Raw genomic sequence first — 16467 nt, 5'->3', positions numbered from 1 at the left:
TGCAAGCTGTGACACAGGTGCTGGTGCTGCCAGTCGTGTTACTGGCACCCTTTAGCCTGTGACTGAGAGTTCACCAGTGGGATCAGCAAAGACCATTTGAGCAGAGAAGCATCAGTGTGCTTTGCAGTGCTGCTCTTAATCATGGGTCTGTATGGGCTCTGGTTTGTGTAAGCCCTTTGAGCCATTAACCCAACTTAAGAAAGGTGCTCCCCATAGGAAGCACTTGAAACCCTTCAAGCATTGTGTTGGAGAGCACTGGAGCAGTTCTGTATGGCAAAATGCTGTTCCCTGAGCACGTGAAAACAGATGGAGAAAGGCGGTGTAGATTGGGCCATCCTCCCCAAATCAGCAAAAAGGTGGTTTTTCTCTTGTCTCTTCCTTCTAAGGTACGGCAGGGGCCTGCAAAGAAATTCCTCATTCTTCACTTGAGTCAGAGGAACCAAGTGAGGGCGAGGAAATGGCACCATTCCCTGTGGCTGCTCTGCTGTCATGAAGTGCTTGCAGGCAGCCTCTCCGAGTGTGGGTTGTTTTTTTTTTTTTTTATATCTTTGTTTATTTTCCTGGCAGGAAGCTGTGCCTCAGGGCTGTGTGACAGCTCCACCTCCCACCCTCGTGGCCCGGGTCCTGGCACACTCGGCTTGCTGCAGCGTGGCAGCGGCGGGTACAGACAGTGCCGGTTCCCCAGTAGGGATCAAGGCTCGGAGCAGGAGGCTGGGAGATGGCGATGGAGGTCGTGCAGGGAGCCACAGGACAACCCCAGCTGCTGCATTTGGGGGCTGGGGTCGTCGCTCTGCTGTTGACGGTTGTGGCCATGTGCTCCCTGCCCTCCCTGATGGATTACTGTAGGCGATGGTGGGTGATGAAGCCGATCCCGGGTATCAGCCCCTGCTATCCTGTTCTGGGAAACGCTCTACTCTTGGAGCGGGAGGGAGAAGGTAAGGGCAGCTCATGCCATAGCCCAGCTGTGAGGTCCCTGCACTGTGTGGGGCTTTGCTGGAGGAGCCAGCGCTGGTGAGGTGCTTGGGTGGCCAAGCTGCGGCTGGCTGGGGAGGTTGTACGGTGTGCCATCGCCTTTAGGTCTCTCTGGGGCTGTGGGCAACCTGCAGAAGAGAACTGTGTGAGAAGTGGGCAGTGGAGAGGAAAGGAAAGGAACTGCATAAATATGGGGTTATCATCAGTCAAAGGTTAGCTGGAGGTTCAATCTGACAGTGGCTTCCAGATGCTGATGCTGGACTCGGCCCCGTTTCCAGCTGTTGGTGAGGTGGAGCATGAAGGCTGTGGAATGTGTTTCTGTGACAGGGAGGCATGCTGGGCGCTCTCGCAGGACGTGCGGTTTCACTTCCTTCTGGGAGCACTGTCCCCGTGGCTATTAGCTGTGATCCAAGCAAAGCTTTTAGCTTACGAAGGAGAAATACTTGTTTAAACAATTATCTTCCCCCAAGTGAGCATGTGCAAGGGACTTTAGCATGCTGAGTTGCTGGGTCGTTTTCAGAATTAGCTGTGCCTTAGATTTATGCGTTAGATGCAAAAGAACTTGCTGAGTATTTGCAGTACATCCCTCAACAGCAAACCTTTCTGTTCTCGCGTTGATCAATGGTACCTTCTTTTTGCCAGGTGCTTGAGAGAGCACTAATATGCTACACGTTCCCTTTCCCTTTGGTACTCGGTTTTGCACAGAAGCATATTTCTTGAGGAGTCTGCGGGGTGAAAGCGGGCCTGGCTGTGCTGTCAGCGGACCAGCAGACTCTTCTGGGGGTGTGTGTGATGCCTGCGTATGCCAGTCTGCTCTGTGCACACGTGTGCCTGGCTGCGCTGCCAGAAGAGAGAGCGACTGGGTCATGGGAGCGTGGTGAAGCCAAGGACAAGTGCAGCGTGGGCGCTGACACATGCTGAGATATGGTTCCTCTGTTCACAAGGGTACACACTTGCATCTTTCCTCTGGATCCAACCCTGTATCTTAGCACAGATATGAGAGGTCTTTCTTTGGTGGAAGTGAGGGCAAGCAGCTTTCCCTGAAGCTGACCTTGGGGAAGCAGTAGCAGGATCATAGGATGTGTATATGAGCCTGAGAGACAAATCTTTTTTTCTTTCTTTTCTTCTTTTTAAATCTTCTTAAAAAACAAAACAAAAAAGAACATTGCTCTTTTCTCCAGAAAGCAATTTGATAGAGACTCTTATGTTCTGTGGAGTCTCTAATTTCCTTTGTTAGCAGGAGTCACGTACTTTAGTTAAGTCCATGACCATCCATCTTTGTTCCTGCTTGTTTATGTAAAAATGAGTGAAGTTTGTGGTTTATAATATTTTTAATTAAAAATGTGACAATTAAAAAAAAGATAGTTTTTAGAAACAAGGATAAGGTTTTATAGCAGAAAGAAAAATGACTTTTCATCTGATGGTGATTTTATTTATTGATATAGGTAGACAAATGCTGGAAAATTGTGATATTTTAATCATGGTGATGTTAAGAAAATAATATAAAAAACCAGCAAAACAATCTGATGCTTTTAAGCCTTTCGGATGAGGTGTCATTAGAACTTGGCCTAGGACTAGGGAATGCTGTATTTGGGTATCTATTAGGAAACTTTTTTTTTTTTTTTCCTTTGATTTGGTGACCTTTGAATTTTCAACTCTGCAGAGGCCTTGGAGGGAGTCATTTATTGTTTAATCTGATTTCTGAAAGGGCAAAGGCATGTTTAATCCTTGAACATCCTGATAGCAGCCACCTCCTCTAGAATTGCAGAATGAACCTGATTGCCCTCTGTGATGAGATAGCTGGATCTGTGAGCAAGGGAAGAGCAGTACATGGTATTTAATTTGATTCAGCGAGGTCTTTGATACCATCGCCCCTGCTTTCTGTATAGCTAAACTGACAAGATGTGGACTGGATAAGTGGGTAATAATGTGGGTGGAGAATTGGCTGGATTGCTGAGCTCACTGGTATGAAGTCCAACTGGCAGCTGGACAATAGTGGTATCTCTCAGGTGGTCCATGGCATAAATAATCCTATGAGTCTTTGTGCCCTTAGAGATGGGAACATCTGAATTGCCAAATCCACAGTGGCCCCATAAGCGGTCACCTACCCTTCAGTAAGGTTTCTAAAAGGACAAGAGTGTAGTTTAATCTTGGAGCAGCTAGCTGTCAAAAGCCCCTGCTAGAATTGCAAACCATCACTGATGGTTAGGGCTGTGAGAGAGTGAGAGGATTTAAGCATGTTGGAGTAAGAAGTAATTTGTTTGCAAATGGTAGCGGTGTAAGGGTTCCAAAGATTTTCTTCAGGAGTCCAGCTATCAGAAACTAGAAATTTCAAGTGATACTGGTTCCTGCGCAGTGCTCTGCCATTACTGTGCATGACATCCCTTGTGTGTGCACCACAAACGTAGTACCTGTCAGTGAGGTCTCAGATGGGAAAAGGCTTGATGCTGTACTTTGAAAGTAAAGAAGCATCTAGATATAGCATTTTGGCTAGTGTCAGATAAGCCAAAATGTAAGCATAGCCTTGATAAAGTTTGATTTGGCTCTAACTGTTATAAAGAGCATTGCAATACAGAAGGCCCATGCTGCAGTGCTTTGAGACTGCTTAAATCAAACTGCCTTATCTCCAGCTAGGAGGGGTTTCTCTAGAAGAGAGTGCCTTCAAGAGTGCAGCCATAAAGAAATGCTCCTGCAGTACAGCTAATAGATAGGTGCAAAATATGCTTCTTGGTCATAGTAGCAAGATAAAACTACAACAAAAACGTAATTACAGGGCATATGGTGAAAAGAGTTCATTACAGAAGTCTTGCTTATTCAGCAAACTCCCCTTTTTTTAAAATTCTAATCTGCTTTTTTCATTCCAGTTTTTTTTAAACAACTACAAGTTTACCTGGAAGAGTTTAGGAGTTGGCCATTGCTCAAACTTTGGATAGGACCATTGCCTGTCGTGATTTTGTATCACCCTGACAGTGTGGAGGTGAGTGGGCTTGTCTCCTGTCTATTCTACTGTCGTGCAAAGCAGTGTCCAATGTGTTAATTTCTATTATCTCAATGTAATTTTTGCAAAAAAGGGCTCGGACTGATTTTATTTGAGATTGTCCTCTGACCCAGTGCTAAAGAAAGGCTGAAAGTGGAAGAATATAAAAAGCCTAGTCTTGGAAAAAAATAAATGCTGAAGATGGCCAGCAAATGAAAGCACCAACTCAGTATGTTTTATACAAAGAAGCATCTCCTTTAGCTTTGTTTTCATGTGGGAAAGCTTCTGCTCCCAAGATCAGAATGGACAACCAGACAGCAGGGAAGATGGGACCACTGAAATAGGGATAGAACATTATGAAATGCAGGTTGCAGTGCTTGTGTCTGTCTGACTGACTTCTGCATTAGAACTTGGTGGGTCTCTCCTGATGCCATGAAATGTAGTCATTAGTTTTGCTACTGACAGTGATTGTCCCTGAACTGGGAAGACAGAGTTGTTTCTTTGTTGGAGTGTTTATTGAAAAGATGGTACTTCTTGTGAGTTTGGTTAAGTCTGGAAACCGTTGGGTTTTCTCTGAACTCTGCCTGTTACTTTTTCAGGAAGATAAGGGGAGTGGGAGTGGTAGTTTTTGAGTATTTGATTGTTTCTCAGGATTGGGATATTTACTGGAAGATATGAGGGTGTGAACTCAATGTTCCCCCTGTGTACCAGCTGGTATTGAAATATTGTGCATTTTACTGAGGCGCAGGGCATTTTTGTGGAGGAACTGAGGTTGTATGAAGTAATCTCAGCTGAAGAAATCTCTCTCCATCTAACAAGTGGTGTTTTTTCCTCTCCTTTCATTTTTATGACAGGTTATTCTGAGCAGTTCAAAACATATAGAAAAATCATACCTGTACAAATTCCTGCAGCCGTGGCTGGGCACTGGACTTCTGACAAGGTATAGTGAAATGCAGGTGCATTGCTGTCTTTTTGAAATCCGCAGGGTATATGATAGGAAGAGGGCTTGGTGGCAGGAGTGCTGTGTGTATCTTTGGACAGAGATGTAGATGATAGATGTAGAAGTCTTATTCCTTGTGATGGTCTTGGTTGCTCTTTAGGAGCTAATATCTGATAAAAATCTTTTGGCACTATCTATTTCTTGGCAAATTTGGCCATTGTTACTTTTTTGCCCAGAGGCTTGAAACGAATGTGAGTTTCGGGAAGTTGTATCCTATGGCAAGCGGTGTCTTTTAGTCTGCAGTGCTACATGCTGGATGTTTTGAATGCTGTGATGCATGTGAAGTGGTTGGACTGTGGCAGAATTGCGACTGCGTGCATTGCTTATCTCAGCTGGTGACGCTGCAAACCAGTAGGATGGGCCTGAGCTTGGTGATGCTTTGAGGTAGGATGGGAGAGTATCTGCACCCTGTCCTTCATTTCCCTCATGAAGTGGTGGCTCATAAGAGGTAGGCCTGGGTAAGAGCACAAGTCAGGAGTGGAGAGAGGGAGGAGCAGTGATGTAAGGGTTTGGTTTCTCTGGTCTTGGGAGGGTCAAGGAAGGTTTGATCTGGATGATGCAGATATTCAAGAGTCAGAGCGAGGCGAGTGTAGAGTGGCTCTGGTGCCTTTGTGCCTCTTCTGTGTTTCTGCGGGAAGGTCGAGGTCCCCCTGTTAGCAGTGGAGCTGTGTTGCCTGTTTGGAGCCCTCGGCGGTGAACTCCTCGTGCTTCATGATGGGGCCATGGTGTTGTAAAAGGCAGCTGTGATCACGTGGTGTGGGAGGTGCGAGTTGATGTGAGAGGATGAGGAATGCCTTTTATCCTGAGTTTCATTCATGGCCCTTAAGAATGCAGTAATCAGTAGCAAAGTGCAGAGACTGAGGTCCATGGGCATCTGGCATGGTGTATCCTCACCGTTAGTCGTCTTCCTTACTGGTTGTTTTGTGTCCAGTAGACTTCTAGAGGTGTTTTGACTTCCTTGTGCTGCAGAAATATAATGGAGGAGAATGTTCCAGTCTGCTGATTAAGGGCAGTAGTGGTAGACAGCAAGCAGATAAGCTGGCCTGAGGAGTGCCCCAACAGCAGGTTAACAGGATAAGTGGTGTGATGGTTTACCCTTTACCCTGTAAGCAGAGCTGCCAGTTGTATGCCTGTGGGGCATGTGATTCAGAAAAAGTGAACAAGAACCCCCAGGAAGCTGGTGTCACCCACTGTGGCTCCATACTCTTTCACTGATACGTGGGAGGTGGTTGCCTGTCTCCAAGGAAGTACTTTGTAGCCAGACCTTGAGACAGTCATTTGTGTAATGTCTGTGGACCCTAGTTCTCTGCAATCCTCATTTCTTAGTCAGCGGATGAAGGCAAGCATGGGTGGTGATTCACAGAGACAATGTGATGAGTTGAGGCCTTGATGCTGAATAGCTGGTTTGTCCTATAGATGGCTTCTGCTCGATCCTTCTGAGCCTGCGCACTGAGCAACCATGAGGTTGTATTGCCTGAAGGCTTGTTGGCATCTCCTTTTGTTGAGAGCAGCTATAGAAATGGTGGCTTCTGCTTTGGAGAGAGCCGGAGCAAGAAATATTTCCATTTTGCTCCTTCCGGGGAGTGCTATGGACAGCTTGAAGAGTCTTCTACAGGGTGTCCACCTGTGAAGGTGTTCCAGGCTGCAAGTTTTTGCTGTGTACTTCCTGTGATGGTGAGGGTTTTGTTTTTGACTTGGAGTTTTTAACCCTTCCTTCTCCCTGTTAATTTTGCAGCACCGGAGACAAGTGGCGGTCGCGGAGGAAGATGATAACTCCCACGTTCCACTTAACAATCTTAACTGACTTTCTAGAGGTTATGAACGAACAAGGAGGTATTTTGTTGGAGAAACTTAAGAAGCATGTTGACAAGGAACCATTTGATGTCTTTCTGGACATCACTCTGTGTGCCCTTGATATCATCTGTGGTAAGTCCTCTTCAGTTATTGTGGCAGGGCTGTGAATGACGCAGAGGCTCATGAGTACAGCTGTGCCGTGTTGTGTGATGAGGCAGTTGAAGAGGAATGTCCCTGCATATTGCGTGAATGCATTTCCGTCCTCCCAAGGCCATCCTTTCTCCTAGGGTGTCTTGTGTGCATCTGAGCAGGTGAGTTTGTGGGATGGGCAGGGCAGAGGTAGCAGTCTGAAGTGAGGTTGTGTTGAGGAGCAGGGTTCACGGGCATGGAAATGTCAAGTGAGCTCATCACCTGGAAAGGGATGTGTGTATTCACCTGTCGCAGGGATGGTGTGGTGACAGTCAGAAGCTGGGAGCAGTAGTGACTTACTGTGTACAGGGACTCTGCATTTCACTTTGCACTTGTGAACGGTTGATGATGTCCTCCTCCTAGAAACGGCAATGGGCAAGAATGTGGGTGCTCAGAAGAATAAGGATTCTGAGTATGTTCGTGCTATCTACAGGTAAATGGACGTTTTCCTTGGCTACTTTGGAGTTGGGCTGGAATTGATGCTGCTGATGTCAGGAGTTCATCTGCTCTGAGCTAGGAGGGAGGGCCGGGGCGTCACAGATGAAGGTAGAAAGCCAAGAAGGCAGGAGAAACCCCTGCAGATTTTGATGGATTTTCTGGTATGAGTATATTCAATGGGAGGCTAGGACTTTGAAGAGGTGTCAGCTGCCATTCAGTTAATCCATTGGTACAGGAGGTTAAAAAAAAAAATTGAGCTGCAATATTTCATATCAGCATGACTAGCAGAATTGGGAGGGTACTGTTTTAGACAGCATGTTAAAGCTGAGGCACTGCTGCTCTGCACTTCATGGCAGTATTTACACCATTCAAATTGTATGTGACTGTCCAGTGGATTAGGAAAAGCATACTCTGTATTCCTACCACTGGTGTGTCAGCCTAGATGAGATGTAGTTGCTTGTGGCATCTCACCCCTAGCCTTTGATGGGGCTTGTTGAGACAGGTGTGTTACAAAAAAGGGGTGGAATTAGAGGGTTTGATGGTCATCGATTCCTTGGCCTTTCCCAAATTGTACCGCAGGTGGGCCCAAAGTTGGCCTAAATGTAGTAATTACTCCTCAAAGTCTCTTTCTGCAGCCAAAAGCATGTGCAAGAGCTGAATAGCAATGACAATCAGCCCTTCCAAATATAATTCAGTTGTGTTTGAGCATACTGGAAGTCTCATTCTTTATTTTAAATACTTTTCATGTGCTGTCTGGCTTATATGGTATCTGGACCGTCAAGTAGGAATGTGGTGCTTTCAGATGGCTGTTTGAGGTCATGGGGCAGATATTCTGGAACCCTGGCATAAGTAGTCTTTTCAGGATGTACATGTCTTTTCAGCATAGTCAATGCTTTACTGATGTGGAGTGGGGCTGGACTGGATGACTTAATATGTCTGTTTCAAGAGGATTCCCACTAAATGAGAATATGCTCTCCTTCTCAGAGATTAATGCTTAAAGATATAAATCATGGTGATGCTGGGATGCTGGGACGGGTGAAAAATTTTGGGATGGTTTAAAATCAGGAAACAAATATGAACAGCCTTCCCTTCAGGTGAATAGGTTTAAACCCACACAATATGTTACGTTCCACTTCACTGGGGCAGGTAGAACTTTTTTTTTGGTTCTTGAAAGTGCGCTGGAAATTTGGTTTTTTGTCAAGAAATGTTACATGATGTAATTGTTGTGCCCCTAGGATGAGCGATCTAATCCAACAGCGACAGAAGAGCCCTTGGCTTTGGCCTGATCTTGTATATATGCTGTTCAAGGAAGGAAGAGAGCATGAAAGGAACCTCAAGATCCTTCACAATTTTACAGATACAGTATAGATTCTTTTTTTATTATTTTTTTTTTAATGGTACATTTTAGTTGTTGGAGCAAAGTTTTGCGCTCAGTAGAGAGCTTCCAAATGGGGGTGAGGTTCAGCCCCCTTGATGTGCATCTATTAAGAGGAGAACTATCTCTCTGTTGGGATGCCGAGGAATTCCCTGAAAAGAAGACAGCAGCTGACTTCCCTGTCAGGAGCTCTGTCGTATTTAAGCAAGGGAGTTTACTACTCCAAGGGAGTAACACGACTTACAGGTCCTTGACAACCAAAACAAACGATAGGAATTCGTTGAACTTTTGTTCTGCCCCAGATGCTCCACATCTGAATCACCTGCAACAGCTCACTGCCAAGTTTGTAGCAGTAAGCATAGGGCTCTGCTTGGTAATGCCACTTGGTCCAGCCGTCAGAAATGGAAGCCTGTATTCATTTTCCCCTATTCGGAGCAGAACTGCTGAGATGAGCCAACATATGCAGGTCCCCACATCAGCAGTAAGATACTTTGACTATTAAGCATACATCACTGACTTGGCATAAAACGCAGTGTTCTCTCACCATGTTAGACTGTGCAGGGAACACCCCTTTCTCTCACCAAATAGTTCCCATGCTATTCTTGCCAATGGTTGCCCTCCCGAATCTACTGTTAGGATGTTACCAGAGAAGCTGCTTTCCCTGAAATAGATGTATGTACCCCACGATGTCATTGTATCAATGCCCACGACAAAGGAAATAATCTCTGAACTTTCACTACATATAATGAGCTACATTGACTGTGCGTTGTTTTTAAGTAGTTCATGTTTTGCTTCCTTTTATTGGGAATTGCAGCAGTGAGGCATGAGAGCGGCTCTTAAAGGGACCTAAGGTAACACCCTCTTCCCATGCTGGGCTGGTGCACTGAATGTAAGAAGCCAAATCTTTGAAGATAACAAAGGAACAATAAATAACAGTATCACCTAGTGTAGGTGCTGACAGAAAGCACTGAGACAAAGGTGGTTCAATATGTGTCTTTATATGTGTATGTTCAGTGAGGCAAACAATGTGTGTGTATATAACCATATTTTTTTTCCTGTTCAGTGCTTCCTCTGAACAGAATTGCATACTCTACAGCCTTTATTTTAAATTATCCTGTTGTTGAGAGCAGTACCAGTTTATTGAAGGGTTCTGTTTTGCTGTTGCAACAAAGGTGGTGACAGCAGGAAATCTGTCTGTCACTGGGGCTGTGCTTTGACCTAAAAAAGGGAATTTCAACCATTGCTCTCATACTGAAGAAAATTTGGGAAGCTTTAGTGCAGTGGTTCCAGCTGTGCTATGTGTAGTCCTGATGCAGGGTTGTGGGGTGCCCTGGCTTCTCTTCAATCTCCAGTTTCCCAGAGGTTGGAGATGTGATCCTTTCCTTAGTTATTGGATAGGGTAGAGAATATCTTCTTGGTGATCAGTCTGTTCAAATTGTGGTGATGTTTTTTGATTTGCTGTCGCTATTGTTGGCATTCACGATTGGCTTGTTCCAGATATTCTGGATGTGTTTACACTTCTTGATGATCAACAAGTTGTTTGCATAGTTTGGCTATCTATTTTCTTGATCACACAGAAGCTATTTAAGATACATTTTATTGCTTGGGACAAGAGGGGTTGGTCATATTTCACCTTCTAACACAAAAAGACAGTTAAAGTTCATGAGCCAGTGCTGACAGTTATGCTAACTAGTTCATGTAGAATGCTAAAGGTGGATGTTGTTTTAATAAGTTGGGACTGTGTGATGTAGACTGTGCATGTGCTGTGTGTATCTGTCCTGGTTTCGGCTGGGATAGAGTTAATTTTCTTCCTAGTGGCTAATATAGTGTGTGTTTTGGATTTAGTAGAAGAATAATGTTGATAACACACTGATGTTTTAGTTGTTGCTGAGCAGTGCTTACACTAGTCAAGGACTTTTCAGCTTCCCATGCTCTGCCAGGTGCACAAGAAGCTGGGAGGGGACACAGCCAGGACAGCTGACCCAAACTGGCCAAAGGGCTATTCCATACCATATGCCGTCATGCTCAGTATAGAAACTGGGGGGAGTGGGCTGGGGGGCAGCGATCGCTGCTAGGGGACGGGCTGGGCATCAGTCAGTGGGTGGTGAGCAGTTGCATCACTTGTTTTTTTTTTTTTCCCTGGGTTTTATTCCTCTCTCTCTCTCTCTCTCTTGTTATTTTCCTTTTCATTACATTCCCCCCCCCCCTAATTATTAAACTGTTCTTATCTCAACCCACAAGTTTTCTTACTTTTGCTTTTCAGATTCTCTCCCCCATCCCACTGGGGGGAAGGGTGAGCAAGCAGCTGTGTGGTGCTTAGTTGCTGACTGAGGCTAAACCGTGACAGCATCATATCTAATGTAATGGTTCTAATCCCAGGTCATTGCAGAAAAAGCTGCAGAACTGGAAAACACCAAGGAGACAAAATGTGATACTGATGGCAACTGTGAAGAAAGTGGCTCCAAAAAGAGAAAAGCTTTCCTGGACATGTTGCTGAGTGCAACAGATGATGAAGGGAACAAATTGAGCTACAGGGACATTCGTGAGGAAGTGGATACCTTCATGTTTGAGGTACCCAAGGAATCCGTCGGTTTGTTGTTTTTTGTTTTGGTTTGTTTTTTTTCCCAGAACCTGAGATTCACCATTTGCAGGTTTTCTTAGTTTAGGAGGTTGCTTATAGTATGAAGTTATTTTAGCCCTGGAAGCCTAAGAGCCCTGGAAGCCTCGGTAGGATAGAAACTACTGAAGGATAGAACCATTTGATCCAGACTTGTGTGCCCTGGCAAAACGTTGGGCAATACACGTGTGGCAGGCCCTGCCTATGTGAGCAGGCTCTGCTCATGAAAGCAGGTGAGTAATAAGAGCTTAATGGCTGACCTGGGCCATGGGCTCTCAGCTCCTCTTGCAAACCTCATTAATGCTAAAGAGAGCTCTAAATGGTTTCAGTGTTTTGCCTTGCATTTTGTCAGCCCTCCTCGCATTTTGTCCCTTGCCACGTTGGCTGTAACCTCCTGGTTCTGTTGTCAACTGTGCATTGGTGTACTGTCTTCTCATGTCTGGTTCCCTGTCCAATGAAGGATCTAAACATGACTTTCACAAGTTTTCCACACGCCTCTCCACACACCTCCATTAGGTGGACCTGAATTCTATCTCAGAAGAGCTTAATTCAGAGTCATATTACTGCTGTTGTAACTTAGAGAAACTTTCTTCCCATCTTACCATTCCTGTACTACTCCATAGCTGGATTTTGAAGAGGTGCAGCATCCTGAACTTCACAACAAGTGCACCTTTTTAGTACCAAAATCCTTTGTTGGTCAACTTTTCCCTTTTCTGTTCCCCTCTTTTTTGTTGTTGTTTGGGGTTTTTTTGTTCCACTTCCCTTTGTTTCCTTTCCAAGTTTTTATGTGGTGCTGAGAACTGTAGTAGCTGATCCCCTTCTCATCAGCTATCCCCTCCCTCCTATGGCCACTGTACTGTGTCTCCTTAGACCCTTTTTTGGATAGTTTTGTAAAGGTTACAGATTGTGTCCATTGTATCTCTCCTGTGGTAGTCGTTGGCCCCCCAGATTTTACATTGTTGACTGGATAGTAACCAAAAAGAATATACATCTGTTTCATTGTGTAGATACTGATAGTTCATGCGGATTCTGGGAGACAGAGGAGAGGGATGTTTGCTTGGGTTATTTCAACACTTTTCCCTTTCGGTCAGTTTTCAGGCACCTGACAGAATCATGGGTTATCTTACATCCTGATAATCAGCATGTTGGATAGAGTTCTTCGCTCTTGATTTCTGTTTTTCTCGTGGTCATTGGACTAATAAGTCTCACTTTCCATACTGCCTGCACACCTAAGTATTTACAAAGCCTACTTGTGCACAGGAATGGTGTTGAGGTGAATGTCTCTGTACATCTGGACCTCTAGGGCCATGATACAACAGCAGCTGCTACGAACTGGGCCCTGTACTTACTTGGATGTAATCCTGAAGCCCAGAAGAAGGTTCACAGAGAACTGGATGAGGTGTTTGGTATGTTTCCATCCCCCTTTCATTGGGGTTGTGGTGGTGGTTGCATTTGTGAATGGGGATGTGGTATATTATAAGCCTATAGATGTAGAAGGGAAGGTAGGAAGATGCCATGTGGCCCTTCTGGAGCTTTCAATAGCTAGAGGTGATTGGGATGGGTGCTGGAAAGTCTGTAGGAGAGTACAGCCAACCATATATCTTTGGGGCAAGGCATGCATGTTTAATGTATGTGTAGCGCCTTCCTCTATGTGGTCTTGGTGCGTGATGAGAGTTCCTGAAGGGAGCTGGGATGAGTTTGTTTAACCAAAAATGGGAGTTTTGGTCTTGTTCATTCCCCTATTTGTTTTTGGACAGGCAACACTGAGCGTCCCGTTATAATGGACGATTTGAAGAAGCTTCGATACCTTGAGTGTGTTGTGAAAGAAGCCCTTCGGCTCTTTCCTTCAGTTCCGCTGTTTGCCCGTGCCTTGAGAGAGGATTGCTGTATTAGTAAGTAGTGTCCTGCATTTGCCACTTCCTATCCTGCTAGCATCTCCTCAGTGGAGGTTTTTCCCAAGTAAAGGGCAGCATTGTTTGGTTTTGTTTTTTTTTTTACTGTGCTGTTGTGTATAGAAAGTCAATTATTTGCTGTTGTTTTGATCCTTCTTCTCCCTTTCCCTTTTCTCTTTAGGAGGATATCAGGTACCAAAAGGCACAAATGTTCTTGTCATAACTTATGCCCTGCATAGAGACCCCGAGATCTTCCCTGACCCAGAGGAGTTCAGGCCTGAGCGATTCTTCCCTGAAAATTGTAAGGCAAGGCACCCGTATGCTTACGTGCCCTTCTCAGCTGGTCCCAGGAACTGCATTGGTAGGTAGCTGAAGAGTAAGCCCTTGTAATGTGACAGTGCTGCTCTTGGTGTGGTAACTGTGGCAGCAGTGAGTGCATCAGAAATTTAGGTCTTGATGTGCCTGCTCGTCACGTCCTGTCCTCCCTGCCCCTGAATTCTGGGCACTGTCTCCCCTGCAAGCCTGCTGCTTGAGCTGCCACATTTTGTTTCTTCCCGAGGGTTTCCTTTCTTCCCAGGGGCCAACGTCTCTCATGCTGGTGTTTCCTCCTCACTGCCTGTGCAGCCTGGCAGCATGTTAATGGGCTCCTGTGTTAGCGCAGGATTGCTTCCAGATTTCTGATCCTCAGTGTCAGAAAGACAGAGCGAGAGAAAGCTCATGTCCTGCACTTGTTTTGCTCTGCAAACGTCTCATCTGTCTATCTTATGATCTCAGCTGGGTGTCCCAAACACACAGTCTGCAACTGATGTATTCTTTCCCTCTTTCTGACACCATTGTTGCTCTGGTATTTTCACTGTCATTCCACAACTTAGCTTGTCGAGTGCCACTGAGACACTTGGCGTTTATCTGTGCTCAAAGTAGAGGCATTGTTGTTTATATTATAGAACACATGAAAAGACTGTTCCCTGCACTGATCTTAAGTGCAGATGGGGAACATTCAGCGATTGTTATGCCATTTAGAAGAACAGGAAATACAAGTTCTTCTGCGTTTTTGGTTTTGTTTGTTTTCTTTTGGGGAGGGTGGGATTAGGTTTTTTTGTTTGTTTGGTTTTAATTTGTCTCATTGGGAATAGGTGCCCTTCCCATAGGAACAGCAGACTAGGTCTTCCCATGTTCCAAAGAGGAATCCAATTTAATATTACAAGTCCAGCTAGTTCCTGGGTGTACAAGAACATGTGCAGGAGAGGTGGTTCATTAATATCATTGCAGAAATACGTCATGTGTACAGACATCCATTTGCACATATTATACAGAGGGGAGCACAGAAAAAGTTTTGAGCACTGGGTTTTGTGTCCTGTTCCCATTTTCACTTTAGTTTGAGTGAACTGCCTGGATTGTGATGCTTGGTTTGGTTTCCCTCATATTTCTCTGTTCTCCCCTTTCCTCCTCCACCTTTCTCTGAAATACAAATTGAACTTTGCCCTCTGTGCTACCTAATCATCAGTGTGTGTGATGCTTAGTGTTCATTGAAGGGAGGTCTGTCTGTTGTTCTCTTGCAGTTATATCTCCTTTGCTCCTCTCTGCATGTATGGAACAGTGGGATTTGCCTCTCCTCACAGTCCCTGTGCTACATCTTCTGCTCTGGTCTGTCATCTGTTCCCCCATGCCTAGTCCATCCAAGAGACATGACAAAGCTGTGTTTTGTATTAGTTGGGTGTAAAGTGTTGACTGTTTCCTCTTTGCTGTTTGAGTTCTGTGTACTGTGGGAAGATCATGCTGTGGATTGTCCCAGGAAGGCCAGAGTTGTCATGCAGAGAAAAGTGCTAGTTTCAGTAGTATCCATATGACCTTGCTTTTGGCCTAAAGCCAGTTCTGTTCTCAAGGCAGATGCACAGTCCTTGCTGTCCTGTGTTCCTAGGGGTATCACTGTGAGCATGCAAATGCAGCAACTGTTGATGCAACCTGACAATAACATCTCTTTTTTTGCTGTCCTGTAACTCATAGGTCAGCGCTTTGCACAGATAGAGGAGAAAGCTCTTCTAGCCCTCATCCTGCGGCACTTTTGGGTGGACTCGTGTCAAAAGCCAGAAGAGCTTGGTATAAGTGGAGAACTGATTCTTCGTCCAAATAATGGCATCCGGATTAAGCTGAAGAGCAGGCCAAACGCTGGATCAGAATGAAAGGAAATTCAAGAATTTATTTTTCCAAAAACTTCCAAGCTATTGAGGCTGAGATACATTTTTATATCAGATCATTTGATGGCAGTCCAGCAATTTGTTGAAACTAAAGTTGTTACTGATTGTTTCATTAAAGAAGATGTTGTAACAGCCCTAAATTGCTCTACTTTTCTAGTATATGTGAATTTCATGTTCATCTTTGAAGTGCAAATCTTTAAACATCAAATCTTAGTGCCTTATCTACTTGGATAAAACTATTCTATTGCAACAATGCAAAAAACCTTAAATTATGGTAGTAACAACAGTAATGCCTGTGATGGAGTGATCTGGTTATATTCCATACCATTTGTGGGGTAACCGATAGTCTCAAATCTTTGTATAGTTTTCAGGTTTGTTTGGTTCTGAAAGGTACAAGTGATCAATTCTTCCACTTGGCACAATTTTTTTTCTGTTTTGGTGGTGATTGCATCTATGAAGACAAAGCAAAAATCTCTGATAATTTCACTCCTCCTTTGTAAGAATTTACAGTCGTTCTTAAGCACCCGTGAAAGTTTCTGACTCTTTGTACCTTCAGGACAGGTCAAAATCTGCAACAAGCCACACATCTGGAGAACAGACTCTCCATGACTTTTGTAAGCACTGAAGAAAAAGCTGGTGCTAGACCAAGCTGAGATCCTCTAGCTGGTCTGCCCTTTACTTCTGCCCTATGCTTTGGCACTTCTTTTGGCTGGTGTGTGTTACTCCAGCGTGACCCCTGGCACTGTACGAAGAAGGGTGCACACTGATAACCATGCCTCTGTCTTTATCTGCTGATGCAGCAGTTGCTCTTGCCACCATGGTTGGTGGTGGGGGTTTTAGGTGTGCTATGGCCTTTAGGTTGTTCTGGGGCTGTGGGCGACCTGCAGAGGGGAACTGGGTGAGAAGCTGGAGTTCAGAGCTGAGACAGCTCATATGGACTGGTCCACCTCTAATGATTAATGTGTTACAGAGCAAGAAAGGAGTAATCTGTCCTTACTGGTTTTGTTGACCGTTACAG

General features: G+C 44.9%; 1 protein-coding gene across 1 annotated transcript; it reads left to right on the top strand.

The window, feature by feature from the left end:
* The first annotated feature begins 596 nt into the window (after positions 1–596).
* CYP4V2 (cytochrome P450 family 4 subfamily V member 2) lies at positions 597–15964 on the top strand. Its single transcript, XM_075500189.1, has 11 exons — positions 597–935; positions 3837–3949; positions 4804–4889; positions 6685–6875; positions 7296–7365; positions 8606–8732; positions 11125–11316; positions 12666–12768; positions 13120–13254; positions 13436–13615; positions 15259–15964. The coding sequence occupies exons 1-11, from the start codon at positions 719–721 to the stop codon at positions 15432–15434; spliced, it is 1590 nt and encodes a 529-aa protein (XP_075356304.1). The 5' UTR covers positions 597–718; the 3' UTR covers positions 15435–15964.
* The last annotated feature ends 503 nt before the right edge of the window (positions 15965–16467 follow it).

The sequence above is a fragment of the Mycteria americana genome, chromosome 4, assembly GCF_035582795.1.
Source record: "Mycteria americana isolate JAX WOST 10 ecotype Jacksonville Zoo and Gardens chromosome 4, USCA_MyAme_1.0, whole genome shotgun sequence".
NCBI classification, from domain to species: Eukaryota; Metazoa; Chordata; class Aves; order Ciconiiformes; family Ciconiidae; genus Mycteria; species Mycteria americana.
The sequence above is the reverse complement of the archived record's forward strand: the minus strand, read 5'-3'. Positions and strand labels throughout refer to the sequence as shown.